Source organism: Zootoca vivipara, chromosome 15 (genome assembly GCF_965207765.1).
Source record: "Zootoca vivipara chromosome 15, rZooViv2.hap1.1, whole genome shotgun sequence".
Lineage (NCBI taxonomy): Eukaryota > Metazoa > Chordata > Lepidosauria > Squamata > Lacertidae > Zootoca > Zootoca vivipara.
In genome coordinates this window covers 18,501,914-18,523,459 of record NC_142598.1, presented here as the reverse complement: position 1 = coordinate 18,523,459, position 21,546 = coordinate 18,501,914, and the positions used below count along the sequence as shown (strand labels likewise).

Sequence of the window (21,546 nt, the reverse complement as noted above, 5' to 3'; positions counted from 1 at the left end):
TGGGGACACTTTAAATAAATAAATAAATAAATAAATAAATAAATAAATAAATAAATAAAAAATACATACATACTACACGTTTGGGACGTTGATGCTGCAGCGATGGCGGTGGCAGAGGGGTGGCTGTTGCCTTGACCTCAACCACCATGTTTCCCCTTCCTCCGAGGCTTCTATCTCCTTTCTCCATCAGCTTGGGGAGCCCCTGAGTTGTTGGTTCTTTGTGGTGGTGGAGGTGGTGGGGAAGTGGGGCACAGTGGGTCAGGCATTGAAGGCGGAGAAGGAGGGTTGAGAGCGGCCGCGGCAAGGCTCGGGCAGCACTAAGTCTTCCTTCCCATCGGAGCAACCCCAATCCCATTCCTAGCAAGCAGCAGGGGGCAGGGATCCCTCAGCTGGGAAGCGAGGCTTCACACTGCCTTTTGGAGCAGCCCCATCCCAACTCCTACTTGCGTGCAAGCAGGAGGGGGTGGGGAGTCCTCAGCTGGGAAGTGAGGCTTCCTGTTGCCTAACTGAGAGATCCCTGCTCCCTCCTGCTTGCACACAAGCTCCAATAGGCAGCGTGAATCCTCCCTTCACAGCTTAGTTGCTGGGGTCAGGGAAGGTGGAGGCAGCCCAGAAGCTGCATCTTAGAGCCCCTGCACCACCATTAAATGGGGACTTCTGAGCAGCTCCTGAAGCCAGCCAGAGCCAACTGCTCTGGGCTGCCAAGACTGCCATTACTGCATTTCCCGGGGACATTAGATGAAATCTGGGGACATTCCAGGGATGGAATTTGTCTGGGGACTTATTTGCAAATCTGGGGGTTGTCCCCGGGAAACGGGGACATCTGGTAACCCTAATGTCCTTCAGACTCTCTAGGTACATCATTGTACCCCTGGAACAATTCAGCTGGCTTTTGTGGGAAAGTCATAGGACTGAGGTAGTGTTCCATTTGCTATACTAGATACCAGGCTATGCAACATGATATCCGCCTAATTGTACTCATTTTAAAAAGACAACATATGAAACAGAATGGTAGAATTGGCTTCAAATCTTTGCACAACCATGATACATACTGATTGGGCTTGGGTCCTTGTCTAACTTACCTCACAGTGTGCTGTGAGTACAATATAGGATAATCCTATGTGTTCTGCCTTGTCATGAGTTCCTAAACTGCTAAAGTAATTTTTCAGAAATTATTGTCCTGTTTGCATAAGTAAGTTTAGGCAAAAACGGGGCCAATGTTTGTGAGTTATCAGCCTATTACATATTATCATTTAAACTGTGAGATAAAGACACTTAACATCTTACAGTGACCCTTTCCAGATTCTATTTAAAAGCTAGTAAAATCAACTTAAAGTCCCTTGGCATCAGCAGGCTCCAAGTAAGAATCTTCACAGACTTTTTTCATACCAGATTTAACTCATAGCCCTTGATCTTTCCCCATATGGCTTACAATTATTCAATTGTGCCCCCTTATTGTTGTGTGCAAGGATAAACTTTGTTCTCAAGAGGAATGCTGCATAGGAAACAAAACTGGGAAATTAAAAAAGAAGTGTATTGGCAAATAATTCAACTTCTATTGGAAGGTAGATATTATTTTCCTACACGCTTCACTATACTTTGTGGTTTAAGATGTGATCCAATTCTTGGTACTAGTTTGGATTACATTTTGATGGTCTCATCACCCATATCATTTAGCTTCAGTTTTTACATTGCTATTTTTATCTTTTCAAAAATAATGTTATTGTTTGTTTTTTAATGACCATTTCAGAGCTGGCTGAAAACTCAATGAGCCAGTAACTGCCCACTGAAGTATGCATCTTGTCTCAGAGTTACTGTCTGTTCAAGTGAAGATGAGGAGGTGAGGGACACACCACCTCTCTACTGTTCTTTAGCATGAGATGCAAGTAAAACCCTTTTTGGTGACATTGACTGCAGTTTCTGGCTGTAGTTTGGCTAAGTCACAAAAGTGTGGGAAAGTTTAGCAATAAAACAATGAACATTAATAGTTGGTTAATAGCCAATATAATCACCTCCACAGTGAAGCAATGAGGCAGAAGTTAAAGTGAATGCACATTTCAGCAGTACCCAGTTAGCAAATAGTTAAGATCAAATTTTGATGGTGACTGGTAGCTGACTAAATCTTATTGGGAAAAATGTTGCCACAATTGAAAAAATTATTTTGTAAAGCCCCACCTGATGTCTGGGAAATCCACAGAAAGTCACTTCAATCAAGACTGCTTCACAAAGAGAGTGAACAAGCAGACTATGTGCCAGTTTGAGGCTTCGTCTGCTTATAACATCCCTACTTAGATTAAAAGCCAAAACATGTAATGTAAATTAGTCTTGAGCCACTTAAGTCTAGTCCAGACCATTCATTTATTTAATTTATATTTCACCTATCTCACCTTTCCAAAGCGCTCAAGGTGGCATATATGGTTCTCCCCCCTTGGCATTTTATACTCACACAATAACCCTGTCAAGGCAAGTTAAGCTGAGAGGCAATGAGCTTTGAGGCCGAGTGGGGATTTTGACCTTGGTCTGCTAGGTGCAACCCTTTAACCACTATTCTACACTGCTGTATGATGTAGTACCACTCTAATGGTACATGCAGTGCCTCTGTGGTTTTCTGGGATTTTTTTCCCTTTCCCCCTTTTCTGGGAAACAACCAACAGTCTGATGTAGCCGGGGCATCCAGAAAGCCAACCGTGTTTTAGGGTTGTGGTTAGAATGCTTAAGGCACCTGTTATCTCTGTGTTGCTTATAATGCAGTACTTCCAGAGACATCAGGGTGTGTGTGTTTTTAATTGAGCTGCGCCCCCCACAAGGGGTGATGGTGATACTTTTTCAGGATCATGGTGGTTAGGGAAGGGCTAAACCTCTTGTGCACTGCAGTCTTGATCCATACCCACCACCCATGCTTTTAATTTTTTAAAATTTAATTTAAAAAAGGCCTTATCATCACTTAAAGCAGGCATCCCCAAACTTCGGCCCTCCAGATGTTTTGGGCTACAGTTCCTATCTTCCCCGACGACTGGTCCTGTTAGCTAGGGATCATGGGAGTTGTAGGCCAAAACATCTGGAGGGCTGCAGTTTGGGGATGCCTGACTTAAAGCAACCCATGTAAAGTAACACACATGGAAAGGCGGAAAATGCAACCATTTCTGAGATTCACCTCTAGATATTGGCATGCATTATCCCTGAGGTCAGGATATGCTAGCACAAATATAAAGGATTCATCCTTTTGGCCATGGACCTGTTTACCTGGCGGAAGTATCTTGCAGTTAAGCATTTGGCAAGGGAATGCTTCTCTCTATGCCATTGACAATGTGTATTGAGGGTACATAAATCAGAATATAAGCAATAGCAGAATATATGCAATGACAGAGAAAAAATTGTATGATCTCTTTGTGTTGCTGCACTCCATATAATGAGATGCCAGGTATTCAATACCTGAGTCACCTTGGGACCAGTTCTGGTGGATGGACAGGCTGCAGGTGATTTGAGACAGGCAAGGGTAAAGAGAGGGAGCTGTGGTTGACTTCCTGTGGTCAAGGCATGTAGCAGACTGGGCAAGCCAGGGTCAATGAGGGGCAGCAGGCAGTACAAGAGTACTGGAAGTACCTGTCAATGATGCCTGAGAGCAACAAGTTGTCCAGACTGTGAACTGGACCAGCAGTTGAATCTTTCTTCAACAGGAGTGATGCACCTACAGGGGTGTAGTGTAGTGTGCACAGCTGTGTCCTTAAGCAGAGGGGAATGTCCTTGGGGTTAAGGAGGAACAGACAGTGGACTGCTGTTGCTGCCCCTGACATCTGTCACCTGAAGCAGTTGCCTCACGTTGCCTATTGGCAGGGCCACCCCTGACTGAGTGTGCAGCAGAGGCCCTGTTATAATTACGACATTTGTGTGTGGTGTACATATTTGTGAGCTGTCCCATTTTACTCACAACAACCCTGTAAGGTAGGTGGGGCAGAAAGAGAGAGTGAGTGGCCCAAGGTAAATCTAGCATGTTTCATGGCCAAGTAGGAACTGAACTCAGGTTTCTCCTGTCCAAGCCCAAAATTCTGTTCACTATACCAAACTGTCTATCTTGAAATTTATAGCAGGAAATGGAGCAGACTTTTGCTTTTCTGGACCACTTTCCCACTAGGACTCTCTTCCCACCAGTGTCCTAGTGGAGGAAACAGTCAGTGCCTGGCCTGCAGGGCTCCTACTTCTAACTCAGAGATGCCATGCATAGGTGAGCCTTTGTGAAAACTGGAACCCACAGAAATAAGTGCCATATTCACTATATTGCTGTTTTAACTTGAAAAGACATATTTAATGCTACATGTAGCTTTGTCAAAATATGAGGATGGCTTCCATACAAACTTGTACTTGGTGTGTGGAACACTGTCCCTGGTCCCTTGGTCTGACACACTCTTTGATACAAAATAAAAAAATTCCTTCCAGTAGCGCCTTAGAGACCAACTAAGTTTGTCATTGGTATGAGCTTTTGTGTATATGCACACTTCTTCAGATACACTGAAACAGAAGTCACCAGATCCCCACATATAGTGAGAGGGTGGGGAGGGGCACCACTCAAAAGGGTGGTGGGAAACTGGACTGTTTATGACTGCATTTGGTCTTACAGGAAGAATTTACGACTGTTTACTACTGCAATTGGTTCCACAGGAAAAGCAAGGGGTGAGATGGCTAAAGATAGCTTTATCATGTATAATGAGATAATAATCTAATGTCTTTATTTGGACCAAGTTTCTCTGTGGTTTTAAGTTTGGTGATAAATTGCAGTTCAGCAACTTCTCTTTCCAGTCTATTTCTGAAATTCTTTTGTAATAAGACAGCTACTTTGATATCTTGTATAGAATGTCCTGGGAGATTGAAGTGTTCTCCTACTGGTTTGTCTTGTGATTCCTGATGACATTCAGACATCAGATTCAGACAATGTTGTTTTCAGACATTTAAATACATCTTGATTTGAGTTTTTAAAATTCGGTGCACTGCTGCTGTTTTAACTTTTTGTGTGTGTTTTATTGCTGTGAACCAAACTGAAAAGCACATTGCAGATATTTTAAATCTATTCATAAAGATGGGAAGAGTTGTGGGTGACATGGCAAGCATACCATCATAAGCCTCATTAATCAGATTAATTTGCCTGACAACTTCCTTTGCTGATTTGCTGTTTGAATTGCAGTGCAATCCTATGCATGCTTACTCAGAAGTAATACAGGCTTTAAGTTCTACTGTGTTCAGTGAGGCTCACTCCCAGTCTGCAGTCCTAACCTCACCTGTGAGGAATCCCTGTTGGATTTGATAGGACTTCTAAGGGCTCGTCCACACCTCTGCTTGCCCCACTGCTTTCCCCTGAGAAAACCCATGGTTTACCACCAAAGCGAAAGTGTGGGTGAATGAACCCTTAGTAGACATGGTTAGGATTGTGCTGTCAATATTTGTCCATAGGTAGTATATACAACTTGAATATGTTACAGTAAGAAACATAATTTTTGTTTTCTTGATGGTGTTGCAGAACTGGGAGGGGTCCCCACAAACTCTGAAATTAATAAATGCTAGTATTTTGGGTTATTTATGATAAGATGGGAGAATATAAGCTGTGATGGAATTCCTGGGTAGCCTTAACAGCCTAGGGCTGTTAAGAGAGCTATTGTGGGTCGTTAACAAGACAATGGCACTTCTAGCCCCAGGTGTGACTGACTGGAGATTTGGAATGTTGCCAGGGTAACTACTCTGGGGAGGACAAGGGGCTTCTGGGAAGGAGGAAGGAAGGAAGGAAGGAAGGAAGGGGGGATCCATATTGGCGAGGGAGAAGGAAGGACTGCGTTCAATGCTCTGGGCCATGCTGTAAGATCTGGACTCCTTCCATGCAGACTGAAGGTGTAAATATGTGAATAAAACCATATTTCTTATGTCTTTGAGGTGTCTTCCATTCTCCAAAGGGACACACACCCTGTGTGTGTGCTGCTGAGGCCCCATGCACTGTTGCCACAGCTTGGCGGAAAGAGGGGGAGGCACTGGGCTTTTGTAACAATATTTTCTGATTTGTATAGAATCAATATAGTACTGCATTTAGTATAATGTCTTCATATTTATCATCATCATTATTATTATTCTGAAGTAAAATAAAAAAAATTCCTTCAGTAGCACCTTAAAGACCAACTAAGTTTTTATTTTGGTATGAGCTTTCGTGTGCATGCACACTTCTTCAGATACTATTCTGAAGTTACTTTGGTAGAGACAGATAGGGTGACTCCATCTTTCACAAGCAGTATTATTTTTTTAATGAGGTGGATTCTCAGTGGCAGAGTTCTATTTTGACTTATGTAGACCTGTGCTGATTCACACCACTTGAGGACTTGGTAATGTATACAGAAGAGCTAGTCTACTTTTTTTTGCTCTATATCCTCATTTTTTCCTCCTCCCTTTTTAAAGTGAAACATTATGCATATCTAAACATAAGTAAGCAAGGCAAAGTGTGTATAAACAAAAGCATCCATATTTAGAAATGGGAAGGAGGAGAGAAAAACATATTGTATTGCTCCACTCTTTGGAAATTTCTATGCATTTGTAATAACAAAATTACCATAATTTGCTCGTTAACGCAGCTAGATCAGTCAAGCATTGTTCCAAACATGCGGAGACTGCTCCTCGCTCTAGGTCTGCCAGTGAGTTAAGCATGGTGAAAATTAGCATGCAAATAGCCCTAATTCAGTACTCGAGCTGTCAGATTCACATTCAGTGGCTTGTTTCCATTTGAAATCCCTGACAGGACCGGTTTATGCAATCCCACCCTCAAGTAGTTCCAGCCAGAGGAGGCACCAAGGGGGCACTTACTGAGTGACAGTTTGGCCAGCTTCAGTCAAATAAATCAGTCACGTCAACTGGTAGCAGTGAGCAAGCTACGCTGGAGGGGAAGGGGGAGAAAGGGCAAGAAGGCCAGCCTTTTCCAGCAGACCCAATAACCCAAACTTTCCGTGTCCCATCAAAGGCCTACAGCAGGGAACATAGGTCTCTTGGTGCTCCCTAAACAATTTGTTTGAAACATTGCCTGTGGGGGCAAGGGAGTGCATCAAAAGATTTTTGTATTCAGATATTGATTTTCACAATGTGCACCGCAAAAAGACTTCCCATTCATAGGTGTTTAGTACTATTAGGAGAAAGCTTGTGTTCATAGCAATTTCTTTTTGCATCAAGCTGAAGGCCCTTGCCTTCTTTTGCAGCAGCTAGGTTCATGCAGAGTAATTGAAGTGGCTGCCATATATTAGTAAATAAACAAGGTGATGGTGGTGGAAGATTAGTGGGGGGGGGGGAGGCCTAATTCTGGTTTTGCGTGCCAATTTGTTTGAAAGCAGTCAGTTTAAAATATGGCCCATTGTCAAACACTGAATTTGATATAGAGGGAAGAGCAGGGGTTGCCAGAATTGTAGGTCTTTCGACACATACTGTATATTCCTGCATATAAGACTACTTTTTAACTCAGGAAAATATTCTCAAAAGTCGGGGGCCGTCTTATACGCCGGGTCATATTTCTTATACGGCGACTATATCCCAAACTCTATATTTCAACTGGAAAAGTTGGGGGTCGTATTATACGCCCAGTCGTCTTATATGCTGGAATATACGTAATTTAGATTAGCAACTGCCGTAAGCACCACCCCCTGGAGACACTTTTCTCCCCTCTTCTCCTTATTGGCTTCCACAAGGAGACAGAAAGAGGAAAAAATGTGAACACATAACACTTTGCTTTCCAGGGGACCTGAGTAAAATGGGAAACAGTTGAATTATTCTGAAATTTAGAGAGCACATAGAACTGAAAGAGGAAGCTATATGTTCTTCTTGAGGGAGAATAGTGTAGCCACCCTCACCACCTCATGGACAAGGAGGCAGTGAATTTGAGAGGGTGGGGCTCAGAGGTTTTGTAGGCACCAGGGGAAGACCTCAAAGGCACCATTGTGCTCACAGGCACTATGCTGGCAACCCCTGTGTTAGGTTCAAATTCTCAGTCTGCCAAGATGTTCACTGGATGGTCTTGGACCAGTCAGTATTTCCCAGTCTAACCTACCCACAGTAGGGTTGTTGCGAGGATAAAAAGAGGGAGAAGAACAATGAATGCTGAAATCCTTGGAGGAAGGGTGGGATTCAAGTGTAATGAATAAATAATAGTTTTACCTAAACATTGGCCTTTTCCTATCAAAAAACAGAATTTCCCATCCCATGGACTTGGGGTAGGCTCCATAGATTTTATGTAAATTATAATACTCCCAATTACTTCAAATCTGACATTGTCTTGGTTTAAACAACCCCTGACATCCAAAAGCCAATTTAAATAAAAATGTATACCCCACTTCCAAAATACAGAAGTAGTTGGGCTTTGGTGAATTAATGCTCATGCCATTATTATACATCCTAGGAGGCTTAGTTTGGTCAGAATCGAGGATACACTTCCAGAGTTAATGCTAAATACATTATGTCTGGTAAATGAGCCACCATAGCCACTAGAGGGCTGTGAAAATTTGTGTCCGGAGTTTTTTAGACTCGTCTGCCCATGTACTATCTGAAACCAAAGGGAGGCATTGGTTGCCAGATGTGAATCCACCCCCACCCCCAGTTCTCCTACCCTACTAAATAAAGTCCCCACCACAAATTCCTCATATGAAGTTTCCTCTTGCTCATCTGGTCCTGACAATTTAGGAGTGGGAAAGCAAAACTGTTCAGCACTAGCCAATCTTCAATGCCAAATTTCATATTTTGTATGGGTAAAAAAAATAATCAGCTTGCAGATCACAATAAATACAGCCCATAATATTTATCTTGACTTTACATTTTTCAAACCCTTTGAAAAACCTGAACTCCCTGACTGCTCCCTCACCCCAAAGTTGAAGTAGTTGGAGACTAGGAATGATATAATAAGCAGGGATTATATTATTTGATATTTATTTCACTAAGTATACTAATACATTCTTTCTTTTCTATCCCCTCCTCAGGCAAATAATAATAATTGTGATCAGTAGATTGAAATGACTTAGAAACTTCAGGAACTTGCAACATTTTAATAATTCCTGTTTTTTGCTCAGAGCTGCAAAGAACAACAATTACCTACCAGTGACTAATTAGTTGTGGATTAAGGTGGGCAAACCTTGCTGTGAAGCCACTGTGCCATTCTTGACCTGTGCTACCTGCCATAAAAATTTAATGTTGCCTTGGACATCTTTATGAAATATCTCAAGAAAGTCTTTCCAGGGAGACAAGTTGATACTACATCTGCAGTTGCTATAAGCCTACTGAGTGTATGTTTTAAACATAGCATTTAATGTTAATATAACAAAAAGTAAGTTGTGGGAGAGAACAATAAAGTTAGCTATGCCTAATCTAAGATTAGTTTTCTAAATTGGAAGATAACTAACATGTCTGCTTATATGATTGCAGCTGCTATTTTCCCTTCTGCGGTTGTCTTTTTAGCACTGTTAAGCTCAGAAAGGTCTTAAGCTTAGTGGACTGGACGGTAAGACATAAAAGATAACTTGAAGCACCAGTAGCCTTGAACTATATGTAGTTGGCTTCTTAGCTTGGGTTCTCTTCATTTCACCAGGTTTCTGTTATCCCTTCTATATCTCTATGCTCTCCTTTAAGACAAAGTGCCTCAGTTCACCCTGCTTGCCTTAGAGGCTTCTAGCATTAGCATATAAGCATCTATATATGGCAGGCATACCCAAACTTCGGCCCTCCAGATGTTTTCCCATCTTCCCTGACCACTGGTCCCAACAGGGATCATGGGAGTGGTAGGCCAAAACATCTGGAGGGCTGCAGTTTGGGGATGCCTGATATATGGTGTATCTCTCCAGATGTCTTAGTCACGTGTGAGTGTTTTACTTTAATTCTCAGAAGATTTGGAGTACCTTACTTAGGGTTGCAATACGTCCAGAATTTCCCAGACATATCTGGAATACTGCTGTCTCTAGCAGTGTCCGTGCAGAAATCGATGAAATGTCAGGGAAAATCCAGACATATGCCAGTGCTGTTTTGCCAATTTCCCTTAAAAATAGCTCAAAAACAGCTTTTTTGTGATTTTGACAAAAAAGCTAAACAACTTTTCTGTCCGGATTTTCACTGCTTGAAGTATGGCAACCCTAACCTTACTCATGTACACCCAAATCCAATTTTCATGTGCAGCAGATGTGGATGCAGTGGTTGATTGCCTGAATTGGTATTTGAGGATTGTGATGAACTAGATTACAGGGATAAAAATAAATTAAAAGATGCAGTTTGACACACACTCCCTATGAATACGTCCTGCTAAACATCGTGAGACTTCTGAATAAACATGCACAGGTTTGAACTGTTTCTGATAGTGGGGGAGTTGCTGATGGATAGATGGGATCACTTTATATCTGATTGGCCACTTCACCTTTCTGAAGCATATGGACTTTGCCAGTTTGCTGCTATACTTTGCTAACCTCCAGGATTGGTTACTACTATAATACATAGTGTATGGTCTTTCCTTTGGAGATTGTCCAGAAACTCCAGATGTTGCAGAATGCTGCTGCCCAATTCCTGACTGGGGAGGGTTGCCAGGAACACTCCCATTCTTCAACAGTCCCACGCTATTCCTCTTCATTTTAAGAATAATTTGAGGTTTTAGAAATTGTCTATAAAACTTTTTATGACTTAGGAAGCACTTTCCATAGAAACCTTCCCAAATGGGCATTCATCTCTATCCCATAAAAAATGGACAGCTCACAAAAGCACTGCACAATATGGCTTAACAAACAAGCAAGATGGGAAGAGTATGCCTGAGCACACCTTATCCCCATTGCCCTCTATGTTTTCCAGGGCAACTGGCTGCAATGCGGAAGCCATCTGTACTCATAGAGGCTCCTGCATGTTTTAGAACCCTGGTTTTATTATTTATTTGTTAACTGCCAACATTTATAATCTACCGCTCATGGCATGGTCCTGGGGCAGAAACGCATATAATGTTAAAACACTAATTAACATTTTGAACAACATATCATGCACATAAAAATAGTAAATCAATACTTTAAAAAACCCAACAACATCCTTCACAAAGGCAGGCAAACAAATAATGCAGATAACACAGCTTCAGACACTAAACCTCACCCTCTCCCAAAGGCCTGGGTAAGGAGGTGAATCTTTACCTGTTGATGAAATGCCAGTAACATTGATGCATGACACATTTTAGAGAGGAAGTTCCAAAATGCAGAGGAGTCTCCTTGAATATAAGAGGCTTCCTCACTAAGCAGACATACCAAGTGGCAAGGCTTTCCCACACCTATCCCTTGGTAAATCTATAGCATAAAACATTGAATGGGGAAAACATCCTGAGCAACTGGGTATATTGACTGGAATTGTGTTTAAGGAATAATTTATTTCCCTTGCTTTTTTCTCCCTTGCTTTATTGTAGTAGACTGGCATTGCAGCAGCTAAAAAATGTGGCACTGTCCTGGCATTTCCTATGGCACAAATGGCTAGATTTAAAATACCAGTACTGTTGTTCAGATTAACAATTGCAGGGAAGTACTCTTCTTAAACAGAGGAACTTTTAAGTTTATCCACTGAAACTTTCCCTCATTGTATTTAAGTCCACTTGCCAACAGCCCTCTTTTAGTAATAGATTTTAAAGCTGTGTGTGTTTTAACTGCTATTTCATAATGAGAATACATAAAAAGCAAACTGTTTTAGTATACTTAGTTCGCTAAATGTAGTATTTAGCCCTGTTCTCCATGCAGCCATGCATATCTCAACGCCCTGGTTAATGACTACTATGGGGGAGGGGGAATTATGAGCCATGTTCCTCCAAAAAGAGAGAGAGGAATGTTAAAGACAGAATACCAAAAAGTCTGTTCACTTATGGAACTTAGTTATATATACTTTGGCAAGTTAATATTTAATATCATTATCTCAAAATTGGCAAAGCTTGGGATTTATTTTTAAAGAATAGCAGAAAAACAAGTTAGCCAAATCACAATTTTCCCCCAACATTTGAATCTGGGAATTTTGTTTCAGATATAACCACCATCAATTTTATTAATATTATACAAGGGTTGTGGATAAATTATACTTACAAGTGGTTAAATGGCTGCCTCCATCCCCCTGTCTTAGAAATACAAGGTATCTTATGAGAAATAGAGACAGTTTTTGTCATATTTTTACATCTTTTAATTATTATATGTGCACTTCTGTACATATAATTGAAAAAAGGAAGTGGAAGCATTCTGTTACAATTTCTACAAGTATATACTAAAAGACAGAAAAGTGGGTGGGAATCCATTCTTTCAACATGTTTTAAGAAAGAACAATTAGTACAATATAGTGGAAGAGTTATAGGGGATAACTGGAATTAGAGTTTCACAACTGTCTTTTTTAACTTGGCGATGTTATTAAATGCCAAGTTAGTATCTACTAGGTGTGTGCATCAGCTCTATGCACAACCTGAATTATGAGGCAAGTGGGGTGAGGTTTTCATGTGCCTGAGTCAGATTGCACCATTAACAAGGTCCGTGAAGTCAGATCTTCCATTATATTTTGTTGGAAGCTGCTCAAAGTAGCTGGGGCAACCCAGTCAGATGGGTGGGGTACAGTAATAATAATGATGATAACAACAACAACTTATTATTGTTATCATCACACCACCACCATCTGATTCAGACCAGATTCATAAGTTAAACTGGCAAGACACAAAGTGAATGCAAAACAGATTGAGTTTTTAGTTTTGTGACCAGTAATGATGTCTCAGGATTAGTCAAGCCAAACATAGGCTCATCCTCACTTGCCTCCATTCTAATGTGGTCTCCACTTTGAGAGTATCAGTATTTGAGATGTATAAAATTTCTGTTCTTGAATCTAAAATGCAGGTTCTTAATTTCTTAAGTTTTAGGCTGAAACTAGTTTGTTCAAGAGAGCTGAGGGGGCAGGGGGGTTGATAGTGTTGCATTTTTAAAATCTGGCTAGATGAAGAAAATGTGGATGGGTCGGGGGATGGCTACAAGAAGCAGCCTTAAGGAGCTGCAAGGGTCTATGTTGCTTTGGGGTGGGTGAGTAATGCTGCTTTACAACTAGAACTGTCTGTCTGTGTTTCTGTTTGTCCTCTTGTTCTATATATTTGTAAATATGCAGGTACTTCACTAGTCGCCTCATAACAAAACTTACCCTGCCAAATTGTTCTGAAACTTCCTAACACTCCAGAAAGTGTTGAGTGTAGAACAATGTAAGTCTCAAATACTGCCAGCCAACCAGACATGTATTTTTGTTGACCAAATTTGGATCTAACAAGCCCTGTTGCCCTGTACTGCCATGATTTAAATGAATGATACTTAATACTGAGTCCAGCAGGTTGTCAGCTAGGTCAGTGGTCCTGAATTACAGTTATAATAAATCTTGACCTTTCTATGGAAAACATTAGAAGCATTTTTTAGAGTCATGGGACATAGGCAATGGAAATCATTGTCCCATTTCTTTGTGTGTTATTGGTTGAAAAACATTTCTGCATTGTAGGTGAGTGACATGATAATCTTTAAAAAGGTGCTGTCTTAATGAAGGGCATAGCTGCATAATCATTAAGAAAAAAACCCTCCACAATGTATTGAACCATCGTTTTGCAAAATATTTCATTTCCTAATCGTCTACTTCTCTCACCGCCACCCCTCCCTACAGACAAGCACACACAACTCCCCTGGGTAGCTGATGCATAGTATTGCTTTTGACTGGGCTGATCATTAAACAGTGCTGTCAAGAAGTATATCTGATGGGTGCAGGAGTATCTGCTGGAAATCACGAGGCACTCATGCAGTGTTCATTCATCTCGTTTAGTTTCACTGTACTCCTGCTCCATTTGTCTGTCCAAGGCCTGTGATGCTAATAGGAGGGCTGGTGGCTTTCCTTTTAGTCTCTTCCTACCCATTCTGTTTCATGCTTGCTTCCCCCCCCCCACTCTTTTTTCCTTTTGCATGGCTGATGGATATGCAGAGTATGTGGGATGAAGCGAGCAATACTGTCACCGAACTGATGGTATTCAGTGACTCCTCTAGCTCTTGGTTGGTCTGTACTGCAGGAGTCTGACACCCTGACCACTGAGGCATAAAAAACAGAGAATTGGAAGCCTCAGCCTGTCAGGCACTAGAGCGTCCCCCAGAGAGGCCTAGAGATGTGTGTGTGTGTGTGGGAGAGAGAGAGAGGATAGCAGTGAGTAGAGGTGGAAGTAGTGGTGGGAACAAAATCAGAGAATGAAATGTCAGCTTACTTCAACTGATACTTGTGCAGGAGTGTTGATTATTGTTAGAAAAGTGAAGTTTCCTGCTTTACAACACACAGGCAGGAGAATGGCAGTCTGGCTATTCCTGATTAGCTAGCTGCAGGAGTATGGAGGAGATTTACCTGAGCCAGAGGCGGGGAGAGTTCATGAGACCTGCAGTGGGCCTTTCCCCCCTCCCCCTCATACCATATGGCGATGATGGAATAACTCCTCTTAAAAAGCTCCCCATTGTGTGAAGAGGTGGCACAAGAAACATGCAAGATCCTTTAGGAATGGAGTTGCATTTCAGATATTGAGAAAAACAAACCTGTTTGTTATTGTAGCTCCCTTTTAGGGAAATTGAGGCACGTTCTGAACTTGCGTTCTTTGTTATACTAATATCCCACTTGCTTCATGTACTAGGTTCACCAAGGAGTCAGGAATGAGCAAACTGGCTCATTCTAACTCTATGGCTACAGCTAACTCCATGGGCTGAACCAATCCAGTTTATGCTGTATGGTGTGTCTGTGTGTAATGCTTATATATGTTAAAAATATAGAGGTAACGTTTGTATAATGACTATTTAATTTGTAGAACATGGTTAATCAAACCTTGCATGGAATAGAAGCAGACACCTGAGTAAAGGGAAAGTGCTGTATGCCAATAGTGCAGAAATGAATCTCTCTGCAGTGTCATAGCATACCCCTCATCGTTATCTGCATGCTGATGTGTTTTGCTTGTTTCTCAGTTAATAAATTTAGATGCTGTGATTATAATGGTAGGCATAGCCTAACTCGCAATAGCCCTTGGGACTGGAGCAAGAACCTGAAAATAAACATTATCTTGTCCCTGACAGTCCTTACAGATATTGCTCGAAGTCATTTAAAAAAACTTAGTTTACACTTTCACCACAAGGGAAAGCAAAATGTTTTCAAGTTTTCAGGCCTAGATAGATGTTTCCATGTATTATCACCCTAGTAACATCTAGTAAAAGAAATGTGTAATGTAGTGTCATTGCCTTTTGCATTTCCTTGCTCTCCAGTTATAGTTAATGACTTGAAATGGACTTAGGAAATGCAGAAAGTAAGGAAGGCCAGCATGTGATATGTGGGGAAGCCAATGGGTAGGTGGGATCCATTCATTCCTTGATATATCTAGTTACACCGTGGATTAACACATCTGTCTTTTGGGTTTTGTATGTGATGCCCTGGCAATGTCAGAACTAGGGAGGGGGAATAGGATTTAAAGCCAAATGTATCAAATTCACATTTTTCGTAACAAAAGGAGAACTGAAATACAGATGTCCTTCAAAATTTGATATCCAATTTTTGCAATGTTAGTTCTCTAATCAAATAATGTTTGCAAAAATGCATACATTAGGGGGAAATGTGCATAAAAATGAATATATTACTGAAGATAACATACAAATGCATTATATTAAAAGAAATTACTTGCAAAAATGTGTGCTAGTCAAAACTGCATAGAAAAAATATTGGGAGAAACTTGCAGTAAAATGCAGAAGAATTTCCTGTGTGTGTGTGTGTGTGTGTGTGTGTGTGTGTGTGTGTGTGTAGGGCAAATTGGTGCAAAAATGTGGAGAACTGAATTTAGGATAGGAAAAAGGAGAGACTGGGAGAACCAAAATCTATGTATTCTTTAACTGTGAGATTATGTCAGCTTTATTAGGCAGCCTGACCACTCATGAAGAAGGTCAGTTTGTAGGGCAAAATACTTTTCTGGACCCCTCACCCATTCCCCAGTATGGAGGACAGAGTGGCCTCCAGGATTAAAAAAGATAGAAAATGGTCACCTCACCACTGATATATGAAGTTATCTCTTAATAGCATTTGTTATATATACCAATGTCAATGTGATTTTTTAAAAAAAAGTAATTTAGACAATACCCAATTAGAATATGATGTGTTAAGGGGACTTCTGCTCCTTGCTAATGGAGAATGGAGTGCAAGTCCATTTGCTCTGATAAGGAGAGATGGGCTTGAGCCCCACGGAGAGGGGGGGGGGAAGCAACAAGATGAGTTGCACCTCTTAAAAAGCCTCAGGAAGCTTTCCTGAGGTCCAGAAGGGTCCAGCGGTTTGCAAAAGGCTCTCAAGCTACCTCCTAAACTCCTGTCCGAAAGGAGGGGGGGCATTGAGCCAGCAAACTTTGCAGTATCAAGTCTCTGTGGGAATGAAGTCTTGAGCTCCGACCTGCAGCAAGAATCCTTTCAAAATAAAATATTCCAGCCGAGCGAAGGTAAAGGAACTAATTTGGATTTGGATTTAATTGGTGGGCATTACAGCTAAAGACGGTGGATGTAACAAGGAGGTCCATTCTCATCGCCTGGGTAACTTCAAACTGCATAAAACAACTTGCAAGTGAAGAAGTTACATTGGGACATTTTCTTGCCAATGCGAATACTGTACTGTATAGCAATATAGGCGATTGTGGCCAAGGCAGAAAGCTTACAAAATGTATCTCTATGCTCAGATAACTTTTACATAACAAATATCATGAGAAGGCACTGTTCCCCTTTAGGTAAGGAGATAAGCATGTTACTCATCCAGACACTTAATAAACATCTTGTTATCCCATAGGCTTTGCTACTAAAGCCAACTGCCAATGGGGCAACATCTGAGGAAGCCACTTGTAGTCTCAGATGAAGAGGGGGAAAGAAGGAAAGGAAAGAAGATGGGGTTTGAGTTGAGCAAGCAGGAAAGGAAAAGGAGTCAGATGTACAGTTTTGCTAACAGAACCATTTGTAAGATTGAAATATTGTTAAATTTGGTTCTTATGTGGGGGCACATTGCAGGTTTATTTATATATTCAATCTAGTTCTTGTCTTCCAGTTAAAAAAGAAATGTAAATACCTTTTTCACACATGCTGCTGGCAGTGTGGCTGAAGCAGAAAAGATAAAGGGCCCTTTTCTCCTTGTGAAGTGGCACCTAAGGAGTTGGGGCTGATTTATCCAGTCCAGCTATGCTTCCCCCACCCCTGAAAGAGCTTTGTCTCTCCCTGGTTTCGGATCCCACAGGTCAACTTTGCCAGTTCTGCGTAGTCCATCATTTTCGTCTGCCACTCCTCAATTGTTGGTATCTCTTGTAATTTCCATTTTTGGGCTGAAAAAGTCCTCGCTGCAGTTGTAGCATACATAAATAATCTCTGATCTCCCTTTGCTATTACCTCTCCAAATAGTCCCAATAGAAAAGCTTCGGGCTTTTTGGGAAAGGTATACTTAAACATCTTTTTCAACTCATTATATATCATTTCCCAAAATCCTTTTACTTTCTCGCATGTCCACCACATGTGATTAAATTCACCATCTTTATCTTTACATTTCCAGCATATTTTACTACTCATCCTATACATTTTAGCTAATTTTACTGGTGTTAAATACCATCTATACATCATTTTCATTACATTCTCTTTCAAAGCGGTACATGCAGTAAATTTCAATGTTTCATTCCATAATTTCAACCACGTTCAACCATGTTCAACAACATATTCAATGTTATGCCCAAAATCTTTTGCCCATCTTATCATCACATCTTTTGTCATTTCATCTTTTGTAAAACCATTTTAACAGAAAATTATAGATTTTCAATAACAATTTCACTCTGCCTTCCAACAATTCTATTTGAAATTTGGACCTTTTATCTTCAAATCCTATTTTTTTATCTTTTGAAAATACGTCATTCACTTGGTGGTACGTGAACTAGTCCTTTATAACACTTTCTGTTTTATCATGCACCTATGATGGAGGTCATAAAAATGCAGGATACAGATCAGGCAAGCAGAGCCTAGGTGAAAACATTCTGTTTTGAAGCTATGATGAAAGCATGGTTGTTGTGGGAGGAGCCAGTGGATAAGTTCCCTCCCCACCCACACAGATTCATTCCACACAGAAAAGTTGACTAAACAGAGTTTGTGTCATTTGCCAGTTTCTCTTTCTTATAAATTAAATAAATAAATAAGTGAGTGAGTGAGTGAGTGCCATATTTTGCCTTGCTGTCTTGCTGTTGTTACTCTAACACAAACTGCTACCAGACAACTGATTTTGTACCAACACATTTTTAACCATATATTTAATGGTTAGGCCTGTGTTTAGTTTGCTTGGTGGCATAGAAAAAGTTGGCCTCCTTCCCTTGTTGTGTTGGTACATGTAGTGGCTTCCAGATGAAGAGTAGTGTTAGTTTTCAACTCATTGTAGAAAGTAGACCCTCCTTAGTCATGGGCAGTCACTTCAGAAGGTCTGTTCTGAGTGAAACATGGTTGAATACCAACCATGGTTCTAAAGAAAAATAATAGTACACAACCCAAGAGGAAAGTGGCACAGTATACACACAGCAAAAGACGCTAAAGCGGTGACCCTGGCTAGAACACACATCAAAAGATGTATCTAGCCAGTTCAGAGGACCTTTGCAGGCATCACAGTGGGAATGGGATGCACATCCAGATGCACATTTGTATTCTCAGCTGCTACCATGCACAGTGAAATCTACCTTTCATTGGTGGAAAGATGTGTCTCAGGTTCAATCCCCAGCAACTCCAGGCAGGGTTGAGAAAGTCTCCTGTATGAAACCCTCCACTGCCAGTCAGCGTAGACAATACTGAGCTTGATGGATCAATGGTCTGACTTGGTATGTTTCTACACACAGATCTCCCTTCCTGGATTAGTTAGGCAGTCTTTTTGCTATGCCAAATAGTGAACCTGAAAACTTGAGAAAGCAAATACACAGTAAATGTGAAAGTTCATGCTGTTGAATTTTATTCAGAAACTGCCATTCAGATATTCAAATGTTGTCAAATAAAATTTGGGCTTTGTAGACACGGAAATTAAAGTTATTTTCAACTCCATTTATTTGCTGCTTGCTTGTGAAAATCAATCTAAGACAGAAACTTTATTTGAAATTCAGGTCTGAAAATAATGCCTAGAGAAAGCTTGTCTCCAACCTTGTGGTCAACAGGTATTTCCCCCATATATGCCTATATGTGCAGTTAACTTTTATAGATTTCCATCCTGTTTTTTCAATACAAGTATTTCTAAAGTGGCTAACAATACTAAAGCAATAAAATAAAAACAACTGTAACACAGATAAAATACTACTAGAATAAGAACAGTAGGTGCAACTAGCAGTTTAAAAAGTCTTGTAAAATAAAAAAAAGGTATTTGCCTTGTACCAAAGAAGTATGGGAAGCAGGCAATCCTCTCTGGGGGGAGCATACCACACATTAGGCTCTACTACCAAGAAAGCTGTCTCTTACTATCAAGTCATCTGCTAGAATTCAGTATGTTTCCATCAGTCAATTACTTTAATCTTGATCTTGATTATTAAATTTTATATAATATTCCCTTTCTTTTTGAATGCAGGGAGTGAGTTTTCCGGAAGTCCATATAGCCATCCACAGTATTCCACATACAATGATTCCTGGAGATTTCCTAATCCTGGATTGCTAGGTAAGTTTCCCCCCATTACAACGGGATAATCAGCAGCATAGTTCAAAAGGCAAGTGGGGGGGCAAGCATGGAACCGCCATACTGGCTATAACTGGGAAAGATGAGTAGTGATGGGGATGGATGAATCAACCATTTTCACTTTCTCTTAGCTTTTCATTTAGTGCAAATGAAGTACAGCACATGCAATACTACACATTATATGCCATTACCTTTGAAGCATATAAGGCCACTTTCTGGAATGACTTTTCTATAGCTTCACAGCCTTTCATTATCCCTGCTGAGCAGCAATCCATCTGTAAACTCACAGCACATTCCTAAATAAGTTTAAACTTTACTCAGAAGCCTTTCTGATTTCCATGGGGTTGACTTTTAAGGAATTCTGTTTAAAATGGAAAGGTGTATATTTACTATAACTCTGTAGAAGATGGAGACTGGCAACAGTTTTGTTTGCACATAATGGTGAACCAGTTTAGCATTATGAGGATGAACCCCAACAAGCCTTGAGTTTTCTGGCTCCCCTCTATTCCCTCAGCACAGCCATTGGAAGCTTCTGCTTCCATTTAGATTAATAGTTTAGTATTACATATAAACCCTCAATGGTGGCTTATCTTAGTTATGGTTTGCTGTAGTAAGCTTGCTTCACAACCCATGGTTAATTAAGATTACGGTAACTACAATATGTTTACCTTTGAACTTAACAAGAAGCTGTAGTTAATTTAAAATGAAAGAGCAAAAGCTTTTTAACCCCTCCCTGCAGCCAAAATGAAGAAGGGTAGAGCATGAGAGCCCAAGGCTTCCTGCAGGTTGTCTTTGTAACACTGGTTATGCACAAATTCAGCCATATTTATTTTGGAGTTGAAGGCAGTTTCAGAGTGCCACACTGGTCATTGTGTGTAAGTTAAGGGGAATGTGATTTGAGCAGTTAAAGTGCATAACAACTGGCCATTGTGCACACTCACTAGGCCTCATGGGAAATTTGCACATAATTCTTTTATGAAGAGGGAATTATTCACATTTCCCTGTCAAGAGGCATAATTTCCAAGAGAACTTTGGAAATGTGCATGTGACTAAAATTTGTATAATCCCTGAATTTTGTACATTTCCTGGGCAAAAACAAAACAAACAAAAAAACTCCAGTCTGCATCCAGAGTTTCCAAGAAACATGCATTTTTCAGAAGTGTACAATCTCTGTTCCCAGGATGCCTGTAGCCCAGTGCCTATTCTTACCTGGCCCACAATACACCCTCCTGCTGAGCAGCAAAGAGGTTTAAGGGGGACTCGAGCTAAATATTAACTTTTTCTGCAGGCCAGCCCCCTTTTCATCATTTTCAGCTGTTTCTCAGCTTGCTGAGCAGCACAAGAGGTGTTGCAGGGAGATGAAATTTTTAAAATCTTCTCTCCCATTTCCACCACACAGATGGAAATTATCCCCATGCTGCTATTAAGGAAGGGAAAATGCTTAATAGCACCATGGAGTCAATCACCATGAGAATCACAGGGGAGGGAAGATTTAAACATTTAGGAAGGGCTTAAGGGAAAGCTGGCTGAGAGTGAAAGAGTATAAAGTACAAAATTCAGTTGTTATATAAACATTTCCAAGGGCTGTTGGAGATTATGTATATTTACTGGGAAATGTGTATGGAAGGATTATGTGCACTTTCTGACACTTATATACCAGCTTGATCACTGAGATCATCTGCAGGAACGTCATTGGTTGTCCCCCAAGTTGGTAAAGCTCATTTGATAACAAGAAACCAAACCTTTCATGTCATTGGTCCAGTATTGTAGAACACTTTGCCAATGGAAATTGAGCCGGTGCCTTCTGTTTCAACTTTCAAAAGACC

General features: G+C 40.8%; 1 protein-coding gene across 2 annotated transcripts in view; it reads left to right on the top strand.

Moving 5' to 3' along the window:
• PAX5 (paired box 5) overlaps positions 1-21,546 on the top strand; it is a 238,193-nt gene that overhangs the window by 194,723 nt on the left and 21,924 nt on the right. For both annotated transcript variants that reach the window (XM_088658491.1, XM_088658492.1), the window contains exon 9: positions 19,616-19,702. In XM_088658491.1, the coding sequence (XP_088514617.1) occupies positions 19,616-19,702 (87 nt within the window). The remainder of the gene's footprint in view (positions 1-19,615; positions 19,703-21,546) is intronic.